At 37.1% G+C, this 22937-nt stretch overlaps 1 protein-coding gene across 2 annotated transcripts; it reads left to right on the top strand.

Moving 5' to 3' along the window:
* Nucleotides 1-594: 594 nt before the first annotated feature.
* On the top strand, nucleotides 595-22298 carry st3gal5 (ST3 beta-galactoside alpha-2,3-sialyltransferase 5). 2 transcript variants are annotated; one of them, XM_084429837.1, is made up of 7 exons: nucleotides 595-713; nucleotides 6543-6664; nucleotides 6801-6921; nucleotides 9829-10166; nucleotides 19167-19353; nucleotides 19429-19581; nucleotides 20587-22298. In XM_084429837.1, exons 2-7 carry the CDS (start codon nucleotides 6627-6629, stop codon nucleotides 20842-20844), a joined length of 1095 nt encoding a protein of 364 aa, XP_084285963.1. In that variant the 5' UTR covers nucleotides 595-713; nucleotides 6543-6626; the 3' UTR covers nucleotides 20845-22298. The 2 variants fall into 2 exon arrangements, with proteins under 2 accessions (XP_084285963.1, XP_084285962.1); XM_084429836.1 differs by having other exon boundaries at nucleotides 605-1014.
* The last annotated feature ends 639 nt before the right edge of the window (nucleotides 22299-22937 follow it).

Raw genomic sequence — 22937 nt, 5'->3', positions numbered from 1 at the left:
GGGACTGTGTGGTCAGATCTTCCACTGTTGGCAAATACAGCTGTCCTGCATGCATGCACATGCAAGCCTATGGCTTCTCAATTTCAACACTCTTTAGGAACATTTATGGAGTGTAGCCTACTGTATGCTTTATGTTTTAACTCATTCCTCAGTAACATTAAAATAAATACTAAATAAATGCTTGACATCCCTTTCAGCAGTACTGCTGCTCAATTTAAATTAAGCCACAAATTGGCATCATAACAATAATCTGTGAATACACATGCACTGCAAAGATACAATGTCAATAGCATAATTTATTTAATCTACTTACAGTTGTCATCAGATATTCAATTTCATTGAAACGAGTAACAAAATAATGTGGGCGTGGTCTGTGTCGTGAAATTAAAACACATAAAAACTTCCCTTAAATGCGTCTGAAACATTCAGCGGAGCGGAGCAGCGACAGAGTAAACAACAGTGTCCTAATATGATACAAACATTTACCAATAACGTGGAAAGCTTTTAAATCTGCTCAGTGAAAGATTCGCTGTGACGAATCTGTCACCGTTCAACATCTGCTGGAAATCCAGGTAAAAATATCTGCGTGCACGCGCGCGTCCCCAGTTAACATGATCCCCAGTTGATCCGTAACACCGGAACTCATGCATATTCATTAGATAACGTGAATGGACCCCCCTAGGAAGGGACAAGTTATTCGTTCTCACGATGAGGTATGACCATTGACAGTATATAAACGGGTATGACTTGTGAATTTCCTTTAGCACCTTCGATTGTTTTGCTTACTGCACAGTGGCGTCGACACACTTTTTGGCCTAGATCTGTATACAATGGCTTGCATGTTAAAAGATCTCCGAAGATCATGATACAATGTTTTTTTAATTCAGCGTCACGCTGTAGGCTAGTCTACTATAGTTACAAAAATGTGTCAGGCTAACTGTCCCATCGACGTCGTGGAAAGATTAGTTGGCTGAGTATACTGATCCTTATGAGAACACAAAGCTAAAGCTAAAGGTAAGTGTCAATGTTGATTTACCATTAGTATACTAATTAAATCATGTTCATGTGTAAACAAGAGCATGTTTAAAAAACCTCAAATTACTTTGTTGATATACTGTTTGGGTGTTGTGATGTGCAATATAGGCTACTTGCTCCTATAGTGTATATTACCGTATTTAAATCAAACGAGCTGCTTTTTGAAATGTAGCCTAGTGTCTAAAACCTTATGCTCTGTTTGGGCTCCGCAGACCCTCTTAAAATGCGTCAGTATCAGTATAAAATATAATGTTTTATACTGATATTTCATGAATTTTCCAAATTATGTCAAATCTTTTCAGTATTTTCTTTTGGTAACACTTTACATTAAGGTATTAACTAACATGAACTAACAATGAGCAATTCATTTGTTACAGTAGGCCTATTTATTAATATTTGTTCATGTTAGTTGATAAAAATACAGCTGTTAATTGTTTGTGCATATTAGTTCACAGTGCATTAACTGTTAACACATACAACTTTTGATTTTAATATTAGTAGCTAAATGTTGAAATTAATATTAGATTAAAATAAGATTAATAAATGCTATTGTTCATTCTTAGTTCATGTTATAACTAATGTATAACTAATGAACCTTATTGTAAAGTGTTACCTTTTTTCATCTGTCAGTTTGGTCAATACAAAATGTCCCCAAACCACACACACTTGTCTCTCTCACTTACACGCACACACTCACACACAAGTCAAGTCACCTTTATTTGTATAGCGCTTTTATACGATACAGATTGTTTCAAAGCAGCTTTACAAACAAGAAAATGATGCATTTCGACTGTTGTTCAGCTGAAGTCAGTTCAGTGTTGATTCTGTTCCGTTGTAAAGATCATCAATAATTAAATCTGTAATCTAATATCTATAAAGCAGTTTAAAAAAAAAAAAGTAATCGACCAGTTCAGTTTTCATACAAAAAGGTCAGTACAGTCAGATAAATAATATTATTGTTAAATATTAATTCAACAGCACACACACACACACACACACACACACACACACACACACACACACACACACACACACACAAACAAACTCTCATTCACACACTCTCTCAATTCAATTCAGCTTGATTAGTAAACAATATGTAATACAATTAGGGTTGGGTATCGCTTGAATTTTAATGATTCCGATTCTTCTTATCGATTCAGATTCTTATCAATTCCTAGTGTATCGAATTCCAATAAGGTAAAAAAAATATTTAAAAAAAGCACTTAATTAGAAGCACCACAATTTAAAATTGTGTCTTCTGTAACATAGGGACTTACCAAACATTTAGAAGTTTATTTTAAAATGCAAAGTATTGAAAATCAAAATAAAGCTCTGTAAACACTTTCATTTTTTGCAACACTATAATGAGTGTGTCCAATCGGGCAATCACACCTACTTGAACGCATGGTTGGCGCCAAATACAGGAAATATATAAATGCAAATTCTTTTCATGGAAAAGCAAGAACAAAGATGTGTAAGAAGATATGAGGGGAGCTTCAGGTGTCAGATAAAGACATAATAGAGTGTGTAAAAATGAACGAGCAACTGAGAATTTTCAGTTTACATGTAACACATTTATGCAAAAATAAATGTACTGTATAAATGCAAATCTGTATTTACTGTAAAATACTCAGTGTGATACACAGACAAAACGTATGGTGACATTCATGTATAGAAAGCAGTTAGCGTCAATAAAAAAGGAGTTTTTTTGTTCACTTTTTTTTTTTTTTTTTTTTTGAGAAGCAGTCGTCAGTAAAATGATGGGAGCACAACCAAAGATTGGGACTGTAGTTATAGTGCTGTGGGGGGACATGAGAGCATTAAACATGTTTAACATTGCATTTATTGTGATATCTACACTGTAAAAAAAAAAATAATAATTTTAGAAACAGAAAAGTTACATGTTATTTTCTGCCAGGACATTATCCATTAAGTCCACGGACCTTTAACCCTGAAACACTTAATCAATGTGTTATTCAGAATATGGGTAAAACACCTATGAAAAATTAAACCTTAAGTAAACTTCCTTCAGAAAATTAATCTTTTTTTTTATTATCAGATTTGCGTGTATTTACATTGATTTTGCAGCATCATTTTGGGCATTAAAGTTTGGATCTCCATCTCCGTAGGAGCGCCTTTAAAACCCTGTGATAAAGAATACAACAAGAGCCACTAAATATCAGACCATGGACTAATTATTAATACATAATTAAAGTATTATGTTGAGGTGTATGTACATAAATGTGTGTTGGTTTGCATGTACAAAACATTGGTCATGTACATGTTCTGTACTAAATTTGCTATTGTTATCATCACTAATATTCTGGAGAAATTTCTGGAAGAATGCTATGAAAAGCTATGTATTTCCATAACTCCACACACCCTGCTCTTGCAGACATCACACGTCATAGAGTTGTGGACAGACAGTTACTGTGCGCCACAATCAAGTCAAGGCACTTTTTTTTTTTTTACAATACAGATTGTTTCAAAGCAGCTTTACAGTAATAACAGGAAAGTAATACAACAAGTTTGTTGAGGCTGTAAAGCAGATATGTGACCCTGGATCACAAAACGAGTCACAAGTCGCACAGGTAAATTTGTGGCAATAGCCAACAATACATTGTACGGGTCAGAGTTATAAATTTTTCTTTTATGCCAAGAATCATTAGGATATTACGTAAGATCATGTTCCATGAAGACATTTTGTAAATTTCCTACCGAAAATGTATAAAACTTTTATTTTTGTGGGTGAATGCAGCTCAATCGCAAACATAAACTTTAAAAGTGATTTTCTCAATGTTTTGATTTTTTTTTTTGCACCCTCAGATTCCAGATTTTCAGATGTATCTCGGTCAAATATTGTCCTATCCTAAAAAAAATACATCAGTGGAAAGCTTATTTGTTTATCATGAATACATCTCTATTTCAAAAATATTTAACCATGTGACTGGTTTTGTGGTCCAAGGTCACATATTGAAGAAAATAGTGTCATAGTCCATTGATCCGGTAAGTACATTTTTGTTGTAAAAAAGGAGAAAACCGTGATGACAGTCATCTTCCAGCTCAGTTCAGTTTGTTCGTTGAGGATCAGTGCCAATGGCTGTCGTGTCAATCAGGCGTTCACAGGGGAATGTCTAGTTGACACAACCTTTGCTGACACTTCAGGGATGTGTTGTGGTCATGACTTGGCGCAGGTCCACCATCTGATCTGGATCCGGCTGATTACAGTAAACCTCGGAATAAACAGAGAGACTAATATAGCGTAGATGCTTTTCTTCTTATGATGTAACGAGTACATTGGGTGTTTATAGGAAGTGTCTCTGGTTCAGGGTGACCTAGTTTATGCAGCCTAATAATCATTTAACTGATTTGAATAATAGAAATTAATAATGTGTTATGTGTATGCCAAGTTAAAGAGATGTGTTTTTAGTCTAGATTTGAACTGTAAGAGTGTGTCTGCTTCTCAGACAATGTTAGGAAGACTGTTCCAGAGTTTTGGTGCTAAATAGTAAAAGGATCTACCGCCAGCGGTCGATGTTGATATTCTAGGTATTATCAACTGGCCGGAATTTTGAGATCGCAATAGACGTTAAATGACTATAATACTTTAAGAGCTCGCTCAAGTACTGGGAAGCTAAACCATTTAGTGCTTGTAAGTAATCAACAATATTTTGAAATGTATACGATGTTTAATTGGGAGCCAATGCAGTGTTGACAGAACAGGGCTAATATGGTCATACTTCCTGGTTCTAGCTGCTGCGTTTCTCATTCTCAAGTCATTCTCTCCTCTACAATTCTTTCCAAACAGAGCTATTCAAGTCATCTGGGGATTTAAATGTATTGCAGAAAAACAAAATATCGCAGTGTCAGTTTTTTTTTCCAATATCGTGCAGCCTATATGGTAGCCTACTAATGATTATTAATGTAATTTGGTATTTATATATTTGCTGTTTATTATCATAGTATGTGTACCACATAATGTACTAATATCATGGTATTTTTAACTTTTGTTTAAAGGGATAGTTCACCCAAAAATAAAAATTCTGTCATCATTTACTCACCCTCAAGTTGTTCCAAACCTGTATAAGTTTCTTTGTTCTGCTGAACACAAAGGAAGATACTTGGAAGAATGTTTGTAATCAAACAGATCTCGGTCCCCATTGACTTCCATAGTAGGAAAAAATATATACTATGGTAGTCAATGGGGACCGAGATCTGTTTGGTTACAAACATTCTTCCAAATATCTTCCTTTGTGTTCAGCAGAACAAAGAAACTCATACAGGGTTGGAACAACCTGAGGGTGAGTAAACAATGATAGAATTTTCATTTTTGGGTGAACTATCCCTTTAATATAAAGGGTTTATATATACCTAAAGCATGTATGTTTGTAAAACTAACAAAACCAAATGTACCCAAGAACTGATTTTACTCTGTGTTCACACTTGTAGTTCGGTTCTCTTGTTTTTTTTTGGTCTGAACCAAAAAAGAAAATGATACGTAGTCCTGATTCGCTCAGTGTTCACTCTGTCAATTTTAAGACCGAACCTAAAGATACAAAAAAATATATACGGTAGGCTATATATATTGTGATTATACTTAACAAAATGATATTAAAGGATCAGGTCACTTCAATATTAAAATTCTGTCATTATTTACTCAACCTGTTTTCAAACAACTCAAGTTGTTTTAAACCTGTATGAGTTTCTTTCCTCTGCTGAACACAAAAAGAAGATATTTTGAAGAATGTTGGTAACCAGACAGTTGATGGACCCCATTGATTTCCATAGTAGGAAAAAAAATACTGGATTGTGCTGGACCTGCACTTTTCTGGCTTACTTTAACATAACGTCACTAAGCAACAAATAAAGCCACGCTGGTTTGTTTGCTTTGAAGGGAAGAGCACAGACCCAAGAAACATAATAATTTGGGAAAACTAACCCAAGTGTAGAGAACCACCTAGCAACGAAGAAGCACATCTGGCCTATCCTGTCTATTTGTCCTTTTAGGCTGGTCTTTGTAAGTTCTGAATGGCCGGTAAATTAAAGGTCTAGTAATTGGCTGGTGAGTAAAAAAAAGTTTATTTCAAACCCTGGGGGGAATGTTTGTGATAATTTACTTAACCTTAACTTCTAACTTTAACTTTATGTTGTTTCCATTCAGAATGAGAGAATTATGTGAGAGTGAAGGACTGCTGGTAAAGCAGATTGAGGCAGGTGTGAGATGCAAGTGGAGCTGAAGCTTCAGACATTACGGGTGCAGGCAGCACACCTGAACTGATATCCCATTACATTACTTTCTTACATCATTTCCTCTACATTATTTGAGCTAGCATTTCTGAAGTGCAATCAGTAGAGCAGATTGGGGGGATCTTGCATCTTTGTCACCTTTTTCACCCCTGATGAGTTTGCATTTCAACCAAACCTGCCAAAAGTGAACACACCCTCAAATGCAGTATTGAATGAATGAATGAATGTTTTTTTTTTCGTTTTTTTTTTTCTGCTTTTAGGTGTCCCCCCGTCACATGCAGAAGCGAGGGCTTTTTGTTTTAGGCAGTAAAAGTAAAAAGAGGACTTGGTGATCAGATGCCACCATGAGGAGAGCTGTCAAACTGTGGCTTTTTCAACCCAGGTAATCATTAGACATGATAATATTAAAATGTCTTCCTTACCTGTAAACAATTAAAACATGTTTAACATTCACCTAAAAATGTAATTTTACTAATTTTAACCCTGACCCTGATTTTTACTGACCCTTTTTACCTTAGCAAAAGGCTGCTTATTCTTCTTCTCAGCTTGGCAGTGATTTCACTGGGAATTTTAAAACTGCCTCTCTTTTACACGGACCCAAAGCCTGTTCAAGTGCCAGTAGACCCCATCTACCAAGAGGTATATCTTTTCTTCATTTTACATCAGATTCAGGAAGCATCTACACCATTTCTGTGGTCCACCCAAATCAATTCAGCTTCGATGGGCTTAATCAAATCAAAACCTTTTCAATTCAAAATGCCGAATCTAAATGCATAAATTTGTAATGTATTTGTAAAAAATTTCTTTGGAGAATTTTGTGGTGTTGATTCACAATTATAAATGGAGTAGTCTGGTTTGCATTTGTGGTGCCAGATTTGGCTGCTGCCGCAGAAAAGTTTATTACGGCCCGCAGAGCCGGCCCGAAGCATAAGCGAACTAAGCGGGTTCCAATCGAGTTTTTTTTTTTTTTTTTACATATTAATTAACTTAAACAAGTGACATGAATGAATTAATGACTAATTCAAGACAAGAAAATTCTGATTTCATGATCAATATACCTGCCTACAGCTGCTGCTGTGTCTGCCAGTGTTTGAGTCATGCGCATAACCTCGCATGCATAGACAATTAGTGCGCAAAGCGGTACTGTTAAGCCATGTCACAAAAATTTGATTTGATCAATGATTGATGATTGACATTTAAATCAATGATTTATCCTTTAAATTTAATAATATTCAGAACAGAACAAGAATAAAAAAAAAACTATAAACAAGCCAAAACGAAATAATTTAAAGCGAAAGTGAAAGTAAGCGGTGTTGGGCTCACATTAGAATCAAAATGTTTCAACATTCGCGATGTATTTGGATGGTAAACTATTCTTTATTATAGCCTTTGTACTTAACTCACGTTCCAATATCGACGGGAAAAGAATCATCCTCTTCACGTGCAAAAAAGTGCTTGGAAACATCGCAGTGGAGCGGAGCTTACGCTGAATGGTACAAATTGTATTACTGACTATTTAAACAGAGCAGTGTAATTTTTATATGTTAGGTTGACTATTTTATTATTATATTTTATTATGGCAATAATGAACAGGCTGCGATGTCAAGATTACAATGCTGGAATATGTTGTGTCTGTGTGTGTGTGAGGCGCGGGCGCGATCGAACAGTGGAAACATAAAAACATACTCCGTCATGTTCAGACAAGACATTCAAACTGCAAAGTGTTGCAAAACGTTGGAGGATATTTTGCAAATAATTTATTTAATGTGTTTTGTGACAGTTTGTTTTCAGAAGTTTCAAAGAGTTAGTAAAAGAGTAAAGAAAAAGTTAAAACTTTTTATTTAAGTAGGCCTATCTATTTTTTATTAAGTATTTATTTTATATTAATACATAACCTCATTGTATTCATTTATAATGTAACATTATAGCGTGACATTTGTGTCAATAATCGTCAAACAGGTGACTCCGCGTGGTGGGAGGGGGCCCCCAAATTCAATCAAATTCCCCAAAAGGCTCGGGCCGGCACTGACGGCCCGTATGTATTAAACTTCTCAGAAATGCTCTTAACAGGGATAGTTCACCCAAAAATGAAAATTGTCATTAATTACTCACCCTCATGTCGTTCCAAACCTGTAAAACTTTCGTTCATCTTCGGAGCACAAATTAAAATGTTTTTGATGAAATCTTAAAGTTTCCTGTCCCTCCATTGACCGCTACACAACCACCACTTTGATGCTTCAAAAAGTTCATAAGAGATTGTAAAACTAATCCATATGAATTGAGCGGTTTAGTCCAAATTTTCTGAAGATACTCGATCGCTTTATATGATGAACATATTGAATTTAGGCTTTTAATTCACATATAAACATTCATTAACTCACACGTCAGTTGTATTAAACAGAAGCTCAAGCATGTTTGCTTGACGTGCGATAACCAATGAGGTTCGTTCTCGTGTTACGCAGCATGTTTGATCTTCCGCAAGAGGTTTGTTCTCACGCATCAAGGAGGTTCGGCTGGTCTTCTGTTTATGTTCACTGATCTATGTTTATATGTGACCTTGGACCACAAAACCAGTCACATGGGTAAATTTTTTGCAATTGAGATTTATACCTGAAAGCTGAATAAATAAGCTTTCCATTGATGTGTGGTTTGTTGGGATAGGACAATATTTGGTCAAGATACAACTATATGAAAATATGGAATCTGAGGGTGCAAAAAATCTAAATATTGCTAAAATCACCTTTAAAGTTTATGTTTGCGATTTTTGCTGCATTCACTCACAAAAATAAATGTTTTATACATTTACGGTAGGAAATTTACAAAATATCTTCATGGTACATGATCTTTTTTGAGCATGTTTCAGTTTATTATAATTTTTTTTAAATGACTTTTATCTTTGATTAAACTGGATCTTGGAGTGTGTAAATTTTAGCGGCATCTTGCGGTGAGGTTGCGAATTGCAACGAACAGAAGTTACGGTGGCCGACAGGAAGTGATGTCGTCGACTGAGACCGCAGAGAGTAGCCAGTAAAGCAATTGAGGTTTCTTTACAAAGATAAATTAAGAAATTATAATTATTTAATTATTCAGTAAAACGATATGTTATTGCGAGTTTTATTTATCACTTGTTCATCATTGTGTCAGTGTTTTATTCGCTGACTTTAGCTAGCTTCTTTGCATGAAGACCAACATAGTGACGAAATGCGCTCTGTAGAGCAGTTTGTCCGTTTAGGGCTACTGTAGAAACATGGTGGCCTAAATGGCAATTTCAATGTAAGGCCATTTACATTAGCTACAAAAGAAGATATTTTGAAGAATGTCAGTAACCAAACAGTTGATGGGCCCCATTGACTTCCATAGTAGGAAAAAAAAAATACTATGGAAGTCAATGGGGTCCATCAACTATTTGGTTACTGACATTCTTCAAAATATCTTTGAAAGAAATTCATATAGGTTTGAAACAACTTGAGTGGTGGTGAGTAAATGATGATATAATTTTCATTTTGTAAGTGAACTATTCCTTTAAGGACTGTTTTTCACTTACAGCGCATCCATTCCTATGTCAAAGAGATACTGGCCAGAGAATGCAGACCTTCTTTTGCCCGACAGAGAATGAAAGCTGGAAATTACAGCTCCACACCGGTGGTAGAGCCCTTTTTGGACAAGAACACTCAGTTAATTGAACAAATATTCCAGTATCCCCCACCGTTTGGTTTCATGAATATGAAGAACAAGCTTCAGGAAATCTTGAACCTCCTACCAGCCTCTTCTGAATCAAGACATGGAGTGCGAGATTGTCATCGATGTGTAGTGATTGGAAATGGAGGGATACTGAAAGGATTAGGACTTGGACCTCTTCTTAATCAGTTCGATATCATCATCAGGTGAGAGCCTGCTCCTATTCATTTGTGTGATTTTTAGCTAAAGGACCTCTAGGGCTGGACGATATAGTTAAACTTTTGATAATGTTATAATAATAATGGTTATATATAAATATATATATATATATATATATATATATATATACAATTTAATATGACAAGTTATATAACTAGCAAATAAAAAAATATAATTTTGTGTGTACAAAAGAAAACAGCAGAGAAGTGATATGTACATTTATTGCTTTATCGGCACTTTATTTTACAGTGTCCTTGTTACATAATAACATGTACTTACCATAGTAAAACAGTAAATTATACATAATTACATACAACTAACCCTCAGCCAAATCCCAATCCTACCCTAACCTTATAGTAAGTAAATGTAGTTACTCAATATTACTCAATACTTAAATATATAATTACACTGTAACAATGACACCTTCAAATAAAGTGTAACCGCTTTATCATTTATAGGCGTACAATAAAGGCATGTTCCTGCCAGCCTCAAGCGTCTACGCCAATAGAGGAATGACGTATTTTTGTAGACAAAACCTTGAACCGAGTTAGCATTTTAGCACTTCCGGTTCCGTCGTCCTTAGGTCAATGGCTGTGTTCAAAGTCATTGAAGTCACTATACCCTCATTCACTATTCCCTACATTACTCCACTTATATAGTCCACTTGAAGGAGTGAATGAAAACGAGTGAGTGAATTCGGACACTGAGTGTGCCGTAAGAGCTTTTGCATAGTTTGTGCTTGCTGTTTAATAATCATTTGAAACTTAGCAAACTGGCAGTTCCAGTAGTGATGAAAAGATTATCTTGAACTCTGTCATGGAAACTAACATGTATAAACCTTAATTAAACAATTTAATGATCATTAAAAGGTGCCATCTTCTGGTGAGAAACAGAAATTCATCCTTATATAGAGAGTAGGGGGACAGCCATTTGTAGTGGTGTCCAAAACCATAGTGGGCATTATCGACTGCACTCATTCAATCCCATAATGCACCACAATAACGAGTGTACAACCGATGTACGCTCAACGGCTAGAGAATACCCATAATGCACTTTGAGGGTCACGCAGAATGAATCCCTGCGTCTGACCAGAAGGTGTCGCCTGCAGCTGAATCAATCATCCATACATTTTCCAAACTGCTGGTCTAATGTGGGTACAACATAATATGCAGTGGGTACGGAAAGTATTCAGACCCCCTTAAATTTTTCACTCTATGTTATATTGCAGCCATTTGCTAAAATCATTTAAGTTCATTTTTTTTCCTCATTATTGTACACACAGCACCCCATATTGACAGAAAAACACAGAATTGTTGACATTTTTGCACATTTATTAAAAAAGAAAAACTGAAATATCACATGGTCCTAAGTATTCAGACCCTTTGCTCAGTATTTAGTAGAAGCACCCTTTTGATCTAATACAGAGAATCTTATTTACCACCATCTTGGAGTCCTTCAGGTGTGCTTTCTTTTGTTAACAACTGTTTATTAAGTTTTCTTTTTTAAAGCCAAGAAAAACAAAAATACAATGCAAAAATCTAGAACCCATCCCATCCCACCCCTGGTAGACTTCAAGAAAATACAAATCAAATACAAACATAGAATGTAGACCCAAAAAAAAAAAAAAAGGTGATGTTAAAAAAAGTGACACAATATCAAAAGCAGCATGCCATAAATTCACAGTCTTAACATTGGATCCATGCATACGAGAGGTTGAGAGTTCCATTGATATAATGTCCAGCCAAGATACCGTCCATGTTCTTCTGTCCATTGTGTGAGGAGGATTCCAGCGGTTAACTAACATTTTTTTGGCCGCTGTGAGAGCAGTTAACAGTAAATATCTTTGTTGAATGGATAAGGTAAGGTCCCTAAAATCGTTCAAGAAAAAACTATGTGGGGTCAAAGAAATATCAGTGTCCAACAGATATGATAAGTCCTGTGAGAGTTGGGTCCAGAAAGGTGAGAGAGAGGGACAGTCCCAAAAGAAGTGCAAGTATGTGCCTAGAGATCCTTGAGAACAAAGATTACACCTGGGAGAGGAGGATAGATTCATATAGAAACGTTTCAAGTAAACCCTATGTAGTAATTTCCAGTGTATCATTTGATGATTGGGGTTCCTTGAAGACAGCTTAAACATCCTCCATACCTGATCCGGAAATAAAACATGCACATCTTCATTAAGATCCTTGGCCCAAACGGTTGTAATAGATAAGGGTTTGTATGAATGGTCAAGAAGATACTGATAAATAACTGAAACAGAAGAGGGAGATCTCTCAGAAGGAAGGATTTGTCATGATTCTGCACTCGTGTCCTTGATTTTCTTTAGTCTTGAGGCAGAATCATGACAGACCCATGTTTTATGTGCAAACACATGGCCTTTTGCTGGGCCATGTGCTTGTGTTGTCTCGTTCTCTTGCCCCGCGGCCCCCGCCCCCTTGTTATCCTCGTTTTGTCTTTATTCAATCTGTGTCACCTGTTGTGTTAATCATTTGCTCCCTATTTAATCCCCTTGTGTTTGCTGTCCTGTGCTGGTTCATTGTCATTCATTGTATGATACCTACCGTGAGTTACCTGTTGAAAGTCTTGTCTAGTAAGAAGAGTTTGATCCTGTCTTTATTGTCTAGTTTATTGTCTGAGTCTAAGTCTAGTGTTGTCAGTCTAAATAGTCTATTCTGTCTTGTTCTGGCCCCCTCGTGGGTTTTGTTTTCTGTTTTTGTCCCAATAAACCTTTTGTGTATTGCATACTGTCTGCGATTGGGTTCTACCTCCACCCACATAACAGGATTAATTAACGCAGTGGGTGAATAGGTAAATGAGAGTCCCAAGGCACCCCATATGCCCGAAGGGCCGATCTTATTCGCAAATACATATAAAAAGATGTACCTTGTAGATTATCCATCCATCCATCCATTGAGCTTTAATGTTCTGAAATGATTTTAGACCCATATCGTCATAGATCTCTCCCAAAGTGTTTACTTTTTTTGTTGTCCATTGTGGACAATGAAAAGGGGCCTTGCCAGACAAAAGATTGTTATTACGGAAAATAGGTTTATGCCTATGCCAGATTGTAACTTGGTATGTTTGCTTTTCAACTTCCCTCCAAGTGGAGAGAAGATGAGTTACAATAGGACCAAACTGAGATTTACACTGCTTCAGTGGAACCCCGGAAAAAACAAGATGCTTCAGTTCATAGGGATAAACTACAGATTCCTCAATTGCTCTCCATGACACAGAAGCATCAGGGTCAAACCAGACTGATAAAGGGCGGAGAGTAAAGGCTTGAGCATAAAGTCTAAAATTAGGGAAAGACAGACCTCCATGTAATCTGTTACGCTGTAAGGTAGTCAGCTTGATTCGAGGACGTTTCCCATCCCATATATAACGAGAAACGCATGCATCGAGTTTATTCCAGAAGCCAGCAGGTGGAGAAAGAGGAATCATAGATGAAAAGAAATTAATACGTGCAAGAACATTCATTTTAAAATTAAAATGAATGTTCTTGCACGTATTAATTTCTTTTCCAATTTTCCAAGTCTGAGGATATTTTTGCTAAAATACTATTCAGGTTTTTCAAGATAATTTCCTGCAGGGATGGAAAGATATCTATTCCCAGGTACTTAAAGGATTGAACCACTGGAGTAGATATGGATAGGGGCGTGGACTCAATTTTAAAGTTGAGGGGGAGTAAACATGACTTGCTCCAATTAATTTTAAACCCAGAGAGGGATCCAAAATTGTCAAATAAATTCAACACCTGAGGGATAGAATGTGACGGTTTCTCCAAAAACAATAGGATGTCATCAGCAAACAATGAAATATGATGGTGTGTGTTCCTTATAATTATTGGGGAGATAATTTCAGATTGTCGGACTGCTTGAGCTAAGGGTTCCAAGGATAAAGCAAACAACAAAGGAGAAAGCGGACAACCCTGACGGGTACCTCGCTGTATAAAGAATGGATTTGAACAGACTGAACCTGTAAGAACAGCCGCTGCTGGATTGGTATACAGAATTTTAATCATGTTTATAAAACTTGATCCTAAACCCAGATGTTGTAGAACCACCCACAAATAGTTCCATTCCAGCTGGTCGAAAGCTTTCATCGCATCCAGAGATAATACTGCGCAAGGGGAGGTCAACGTACTCGCTGAATGAACAATATGACATAGCCTGCGCAAGTTATCCGAGGCGGAACAAGATTTAATAAACCCTGTTCGGTCATAATGAACTAATCTACTCATAAATCTCTCTAAACGTCGGGCCAGCACTTTAGCATACAATTTAACATCCGTCCCTATCAAAGAAAGTGGCCGATAGCTAGAACAGGAAGTCGGATCTTTGTCTTTTTTTAAAAGGAGAGAAATAATAGTTATATTAATCGATGAGTGAAATGAACCTTGAGAAACTGAAAAATTTATCATATCCAACATCAGAGGGCCTAAGTCAGACCAGAAAGTTGTATATAATTCGATTGGAATACCATCTATGCCAGGGGATTTCCCCTTGTTCATAGATTTATCTGCTAACTCCAGCTCCTGAAGAGTAATCGGTTCAGCCAGATATTCAGAATCTGAATCCGACAGCCGAGGTAAATCAAGATTGGATAGAAAGGATGCAGAAGAGTCCGGGTCACCACTAGAAGAGGTATAAAGATTAGAATAAAAAGAGCGAAAAGTGGTATTAATATCTTTAGGATCTGTCATAATGTCCCCAGTTTGGGATTTCACTGCAGGAATATTAGCAAACTTTTCACTGTTGCGTAATCTCAAAGCTAAAAGGTGACTTGGTCTACTCCCCTGAAAATAGTAATTCTGCCTGGATCTTCGAATCAAAAATTCTGCCCTGGATCTCAGTAATGAGTTGAGTTCAGTCCTAACTGCCATAATTTTGCTGAGTGTATTGTCCGAAAAAAATCGTTGATTATCTCTTGTCAAGTTCTGAAGCTGCAATTCCAGTTCAACTATCTTTTTGTGTCGTTTTTTCTGGAGGAAAGAGGTATATGAAATTGAGTTATTTCTTATAAAGCCTTTAACCGCATTCCAAAGTGTTCGAGGATCGTCCACCGAGCCTCGATTAATTTCAATAAACTCAGCAAACCTTTTTCTGAACTGACTGCAAAAGTTTCCATCCTGTAACAGCTTAGAGTTAAATCGCTATCTAGGGGACCGAGATGGCTGAGGGACCAAAGATAAACTGCACAAATTACCATCATGATCAGACAACGATAGGGAGCAAATATCCGCATTTCGAGCAGCTGAAGATAAAGAAGTAGAAATAAAAAATATAGTCAATTCGTGAAAAGGTTTTATGAGGGCCAGAGAAGAAAGTGAATGACCTAGTAGAAGGGTTTAGTAATCGCCAAATATCCACCAGTGAGGATGAGGTTGCACATTGCCGTAATTTATCAGAACAAAGAGCTTGAGAGTGTGATTCCTTTGACCCAGATCTATCTAAAGTATGGGACATTACAGAATTCATATCTGCACCCATTACAATTTCAAAGTCAGAGAATTTCAAGAGATAAACTGAGAGTAAAGAGAAGAAAGCAGGGTCAGGAGTACATGGAGCGTAAACTGAAAGAAATACAATATTCCTATTCTCCACAGCTGTTTTTATGTGCGTTACTCTACCATCCAAATCACAGCCTTTATCCAGAATAGTGATATTTAAAGTCCTCCGCACCAAAATTAGGACACCTTTAGTTTTAGTATCCGTAGATTAGGGGTGGCACGGTACATGAAAAAACATCCGAACCGTTCGGTTCGCTTGTCTCGGTTCGGTGCGTGTGTGCGTCGCGCGGTTCGCACGGTTCGACGCATGCGCAATGTAGCCTTGTGCCCGTGCTACTGCTAATACAATGCTAAATCATAAATCAGACAAATGTAGAATAACATTACAATGTCCAGCAATCGATTTAAATAGTACACTGGGTTTACTTAGACATTTAATGAGATCAACTCCACTAGGCTATATGTTGTTTTTTTCACGTGAATAAATAGGCTACATAGATCGACTGTTCCACGTACCGGTATGTACTTTAATGGTCCAGTGGCAGAACTTGCCAAGCGTGTCAAAGGTTCTGAGTTCTAATCTGCACTCGTATATATTTTTCTTTTTCATCAAAACCGATTATGTTTATCAGCGGTTGTATATCAAGCAGGGACAGATTTGTATGAATTTTGTTTTGTGATTTCATCGGAACGAATAGAGTAGCCTAGAGTCTCCTCAACGGACTGAAGCGCGCGTCTGAGTGAAGAATGTGCGGCCGCTGCGGTGTGTGCGCGAGCCACGAGAACACTGTATCAGCGCCACTGATCGCAACGGCAACGAGCACTTTGATCACTTGATTAAAAAAAACACATTTCAGCGCTAGATTGCTTCTTATTTAACAAACGAACGAAACGAATACTTTGCTAGTTAACTGGAAATGTTTTATTTATTTGTATTGGTACATCCGTGCTGGGACATAATATCAACCCTGGCAAAAAGTGGTGACAAATAACTGTCCGACACAGCCCAGAGAAGCTGCGTTTTGCAAACACACCCCATTTATGAAATAAATTAATTAATAATTAGATAATTCAGCTATATATCATATGCTGAAGTAAATTTTTGGAGTGTTAAATATTAAAAGAAAAAAGAACAACAAGAACCGTACAGAACCGAAAACCGTGACCCTAAAACCGTGATACGAACCGAACCGTGGGTTTTGTGAACCGTGCCACCCCTACCGTAGATGAATGAGATACCACTTCATAAAACGTATTATTGCACCTGCGTACATCCTCCTCTTTCAAATGGGATTCCTGAACTAACGCTATATCAATCTTCCTTCTTCGCAGAAAATCCCCAAAACTTGTGTGTTTGTGAGGGCCGTTTAGGCCATTTATATTGCAACTCAGAATATTAAGCTCAGTCATGAGTATCCAATTGAAATGCTGCTTGATAAAACAAAGTACCACTTAGAAAATGAAACCCTTTGAGTCTACCATCAAACCACCCCCCACCCTTCCCATTACCTTTTGGAGAAACAGAACCATATTCCCATAAACTATGGCGGATCAAACCAAGAACAAACCTTGATCCGCCAACCCCCCTTAATACGATCCGTGGCGTCAACAGAAACCTGCACATTACTGAGGCACCAATATTGGCCCAGTGCTAACATAATGGCTAGCAAGTACATAATAATAATTATATAATAATAATAATAATAATACACATTTAGCTACACGTAAAAAAATATATAAATACAAATAAAAAACTTGTCACACAACCCGATAAGAAATACATTATACTGACAGCTTAGCCTTTCAAAAATTATGGTGTACAAAAGTACAAAAGTGAGGTGAACTCTATAAAATAACAGTCACCTTACAAGTTAGAACTTAGAGCATCTCAGCAAATGACCAGCCGAAGTTCAGCGGGGGTTAGTGGCTAACTGGCAGCCGAGAAAGTGTCTTGCTTCCTCTGGGGAATACAGCATCTTTGGTTCGCCTTGATTGAGAATGACCTTCAGCGTAGCAGGATAAAGGAGGAAATTCTGGATGCCAGCTTCCCTCATTTCCCTCCGAATTGGTGCAAACGCACTTCTTCTTTTTGCAGTCATAGGAGAAAAGTCAGGAAAGAGGGACAGCGCTGCTCCGTCGCTTGTTTTCACCGGGGCATGTAGTCTAGCAGCCCGCAGAATGAGCTCCCTGTCCGTGTACCGCAAAAGTTTAAAGAGAAAGACCCGTGGTTTAGCGCGATCTGAGGTAGCCTTTGTATACACGCGATGTGCTCGTTCTACTTCAATCTCTCTTCCCGCCAGAGAAGGCAACCACGTCGCCAGAGATCTTTTCAAAAAGCCCATGGGGTCGTCTTTTTCGGATCCTTCAGGCAATCCAACCAGACGCAGATTGCTGCGCCTGTTGCAGTCTTGTAAATCCACTACCTGTTGTTCAAGCGCGGCTAATCGCACATCGTGATCTGCGACTACTTTCTTTTGGTCACGCATCTCACCTGTGAGAAGATCGAGTTTAGAGCATAACGACTGGACAACTGACATGTGAGAGGCAAATTCACTCCGCATCGCCGTCAGCTCGGTTTTTTAAATGTCCTCAAAGCGTGCAACAGTGTTAGCCATTTTGTCAACCGTATCACTCGTGGTCGGTGCTTTGGATCTCTTTTTAATCGGTGAAGATGACGGCGACAAATCTTGCTGTTTTCGATTGTGTGACATCTGGCAAAGTACAATTATTGAATAAAACTTAAAATAAAACAAAAAAAACTGTAAAAAAAGGGGACAGTTGTACGGAGCTCTACTCAAGTACGACAGGGTTCATGAGCACGTCACGTGACTTCCTTCAGGTGTGCTTTCATGTGTCTTGCACTGAGGAGAGGCTTCCGTCGGGCCACTCTGCCATAAAGCCCCGACTGGTGGATGGCTGCAGTGATGGTTGACTTACTACAACTTTCTCCCATCTCCCGACTGCATCTCTGGAGCTCAGCCACAGTGATCTTTGGGTTCTTCTTTACCTCTCTCACCAAGGCTCTTCTCCCCCGATAGCTCAGTTTGGCCGGACGGCCAGCTCTAGGAAGGGTTCTCCCAAACGTCTTCCATTTAAGGATTATGGAGGCCACTGTTAAAATTAAACTGGCTTGTGTTATTGTGTAGGGGCTGTTTCATAACGAAAATAACCCCATACAGTAGCACCATCTAGCGTCCAAGTTATTATATTGTTATTATATGTTATAATGTATAATAACTATTATATTGTTTGCATTGTATAGAATCATGATAATATCGTATCGTTGTGCCTTTGGTGATTCCCACTCCTAGTAGCCACTGCAAGCGGCTTCATGTGCATTTTTTTGTATTACTTGTATTTCTCATAGTTTTCTCAATTCCTGTGTTCTAACCCATTTTAGGTCCTATTACTGAGTTTCGCACTTACCAAATGTTTGATTGTAAATATTTAAAAGAGCAGAGGAACTTTTTCTATGCAGACTGAACAGTGCTCCTGTCCAAGATTTCAGTGCAGATGTTGGGAACCGCACCTCCATCAGGATGAGTTACCCTGAAAGCTGCCCTAAGGTTTGGGAAGAGATGGATTCAGAGCTCAAATATGTGGCTGTGATCTATAAGTCTGTGGACTTCAACTGGCTTCGTGCGATGATCACCAAGACATCCATTGTGAGTACTTGTTTAGATTATTGCCTTTTAAAGTCTTGCTCAATACAGTCTGAACATCAAGTTTGAACTTTTCAGTCGCTGTGGGACCGGCTGTTTTTCTGGCAGAATGTGCCAGTGAGTGTTCCAATCAAGGCCTCCCAAATCCGTCTCCTGAATCCGGAGATTATTAGGGAGACGACCTTGGATCTACTTCACTATTCTAAAGAACGGCTCTTGGGCTGGGACCAGGTGAGTTCCTTTTCACTTGTTTTATTGGAGAAAAAAATTGATATACTCTACCAGTCAAAAGATTTGAATCGGTAAGATTTTTAATGTTTATAAAATGAGTATTTTCTGCTCACAAAGGCTGCATTTATTTGATTAAAAATACAACAACAAAAACAGTAATATTGTTCATTATTATGACAATTTAAAATTACTGTTTTCTATTTTAATATATTTTAAAATGTAATTTATTCCTGTATTAAGCTGAATTTTCAGCATCATTACTCCAGTCTTCAGTGTCACATGATTCTTCAGAAATCATTCTACTATGCAGATTTGAAAAAAAAAAGAAAAAAGATATATTATCAATGTTGAAAACAGTTGTGTAATTTTTTTCTTTCAGTATTCTTTGATAAATAGAACGAAAAAAAGAAAAAAAATCATTTATTTGAAATAGAATATTTTGTAACATTATAAATGTCTTTACTGTAATTTTTGATCAATTTAATTCATCCTTGATGAATAAAAGTATTGATTTCTTTTATTTCCTTCCCCCAAAAAATAAAATAGACATTTTTACTGACCCCAAACTTTTGAACTGTAGTGTTTAATGTTACAAAAGCTTTCTATTTCAGATAAATGCTTTTGAACTTTCTAGTAAAAGAGAATCCTGAAATAAAAATGTAAATAACTATTTTCAACATTGATAATAAAGAGAAACGTTTCTTGAGCATCAAATTGGAATGATTTCTGAAGGATCGTGTGACACTGAAGACTGGAGTAATGATGCTGAAAATCCAGCTTTGATCACAGGAATAAATCACACTTACTTGCCATATATTCATATAGCAAACAGCTGTTTTAAATTGTAATTATATTTCACAATATTACTGTTTATTTATCAAATAAATAAATGCAGCCTTGGTGAGCAGAAGAGACTTATTTTAAAAACATTAAAAATCTTACCGATCCAAAACTTTTGACTGGTAATGTATATTATACATATATTTTTTCCTGTTCCCTCTCTAGAATGTCCCTACTTTAGGAGTCTCTGCTCTCAACCTGGCAACGTACTTATGCGATGAGGTGAGCTTAGCAGGCTTTGGCTATAATCTCAGCCAGAAAATGTTTCCTCTTCATTACTATGATGACAGACTCATGACATCCATGTTAAAGGAACCCATGCACAATGTACAGGCCGAGACTGTTTTTCTTAAACGCCTGGTAACTTCAGGCAGTATTACTGACCTCACAGGTGGGATACACTGCAGCTTCTGTTCAAGCTAAACGTCTTCTCTACCACCAAACACCTTAGCGGGCCAAGCTTTCACAGCAGCGCATGCGTGTAAGAATTCATGCAAGTGAAGGAATAACTTGTAAACTCTTATCAATGGGAAAAAACTACTAATGTAGTACTGCTGAGTGTTTTAGGAACCTTAAAACTGTGAGACTATTTTAGGTGAAACTTTTAATTTCCATTTTTAGTCTTTTGTTTTAAAAAAGATGCATTGCCAAAATACAACATTTTGTTGTTTGTTAACCAAAGCCTATTTATTTTTTTTATTTTGTCTGATTATTTTTAAAATTTGTCATTTACAATAGGCCTACATTTGTTTGCATCATTATGCGTGTAATAATTTGTCACTGTAATAACTGTACTCTTCCAACAGATGGAGCAGTTGTAAAAAAATAAAATACACATAACAGCCAAGTAAATATCTAGCCTAGTAAAGAGAAACTACATTAATCTTTGCTAGATCCTTCATGTGAGGTCACAAAAAGTCACCAGACTCTCCCATGTGACAAGTGAGAAATATTGATTCCTGAAATTTCTTGATTGCTGAAATCTTGTTTCTAATGTACTAGTTTTAGTTTAGTTTTTTTTTTTTTTTTCTCTGCCTCCTGCCACTTTTTTAAGGAACTGAAATGAGCTGAAAGAATAGCTCTAAGGACTGCATTGTTTTTTAGTCTTCCTGCAAGTATTGGTCTTTTATTGGTATTATAATAATAGTAATAATTAAACACACACACAATCATTTATATGTGGCTTTTTCTTTGACATGAATGAATGAGGCATTCATTAACGTCTCATCCGAAGGACGGTGAATGAAGGTGCTGGATAAGCTACAAATGAGGGATCTTTCTCTCAAAGTAGAGACCCTGATGTGCATGTTATTTTGTCGTGCATCTGGGCTTGTTAAAGTTAGCGTTTTCTTTCAAGACTGCATTTCCAAACATTCCTTTTGCAATTAGTTGTAATAATCAGTGAGATTTTCATTTTCACAAGCAGGAAGGTTTCTTCAAGTGTTTTGGAGACGTTGCCGCAGTTCCTCTGGATTTGGTCTGTCTCAGTTTTTTCAGTTTCTTCATGTAATCGCTGACAGACTCGATGATGGTGAGTCCAGAACATGCCGGCTGTTGTCAGACTCGTGCATACAAAAATCTCACTGGATTATAACGATTAATAGCAAAAGGAATGCAAACTGATATTTCCTACTCGCAGCCTACAGCAAAAAAATAATAATAACTGTCTTAAAACCTTTTTTTTTTGGTGAAATTAATACTGTATAGAGTGACTTCTCTATATATCAAGTCAAAATCCATATTAAGACATAAGACACATTGTTAGTTCTTCTCTCGTGTTGCTTGTAATGATTGATATGAATGATGTCTTCTTTTTCATGCTGTATACATAAATTATTGCAATAAATACAAAATAAAATAAAGAAATATTTTGATTTATTAATTTGTATTGTAGGTAGCTACAGGTAGCCTGTGGGGGAAGACAAAAGGGTATGATGTTGGTCACCAAGCGTGCCACTGTGCATTTTGGATAATCTGTTGAGGCATAATCCACTGTTGTGAGACATCAAATATTGTTTCGAGAGAGAATACTCTCCTAACGGCAGTTTATGAGCATTGTATTTATAGCTCATATTTAAGATAAGCTTTTAAAAACGACTGAGATTTGGGTATAAAGATACATGTTCCAGGAGTACTACAGCTCACCACAAGCACATTTCTCCAATATGCCATCAGAAGGTTTCATTTTGATGCATCTGTTTATCTCCTTGCCTAGACAGCAACTTTTGCAAGTAGGTTATCTCCCTCTCATAGAAAATGGCTAGCGATAATGACCATATTATTTTTCTCCATTTAAATCATTTGTTTGTTGAAAACTGGTTTTAACAACATGGCCAGCTCACACCCTAACCGGGATGGGACAAATCCTGAAGCTCAGTATGTGTATGTGTCTGCATGACTGGGTTCAGTGATCTTGCGTATATAGAAAAAGAGGGGGCCAAGCATTGACCCCTGAGCTACCCCAGCTGATGCGAGTTACACACCCTTTAGGACGGGTTCAATCCCAGGTTTAGCAT

Source organism: Rutilus rutilus (assembly GCF_951802725.1).
Source record: "Rutilus rutilus genome assembly, chromosome: 14".
Lineage (NCBI taxonomy): Eukaryota > Metazoa > Chordata > Actinopteri > Cypriniformes > Leuciscidae > Rutilus > Rutilus rutilus.
Note: the sequence above shows the minus strand (reverse complement) of the source record. Positions and strands in the feature narration are given on the sequence as shown.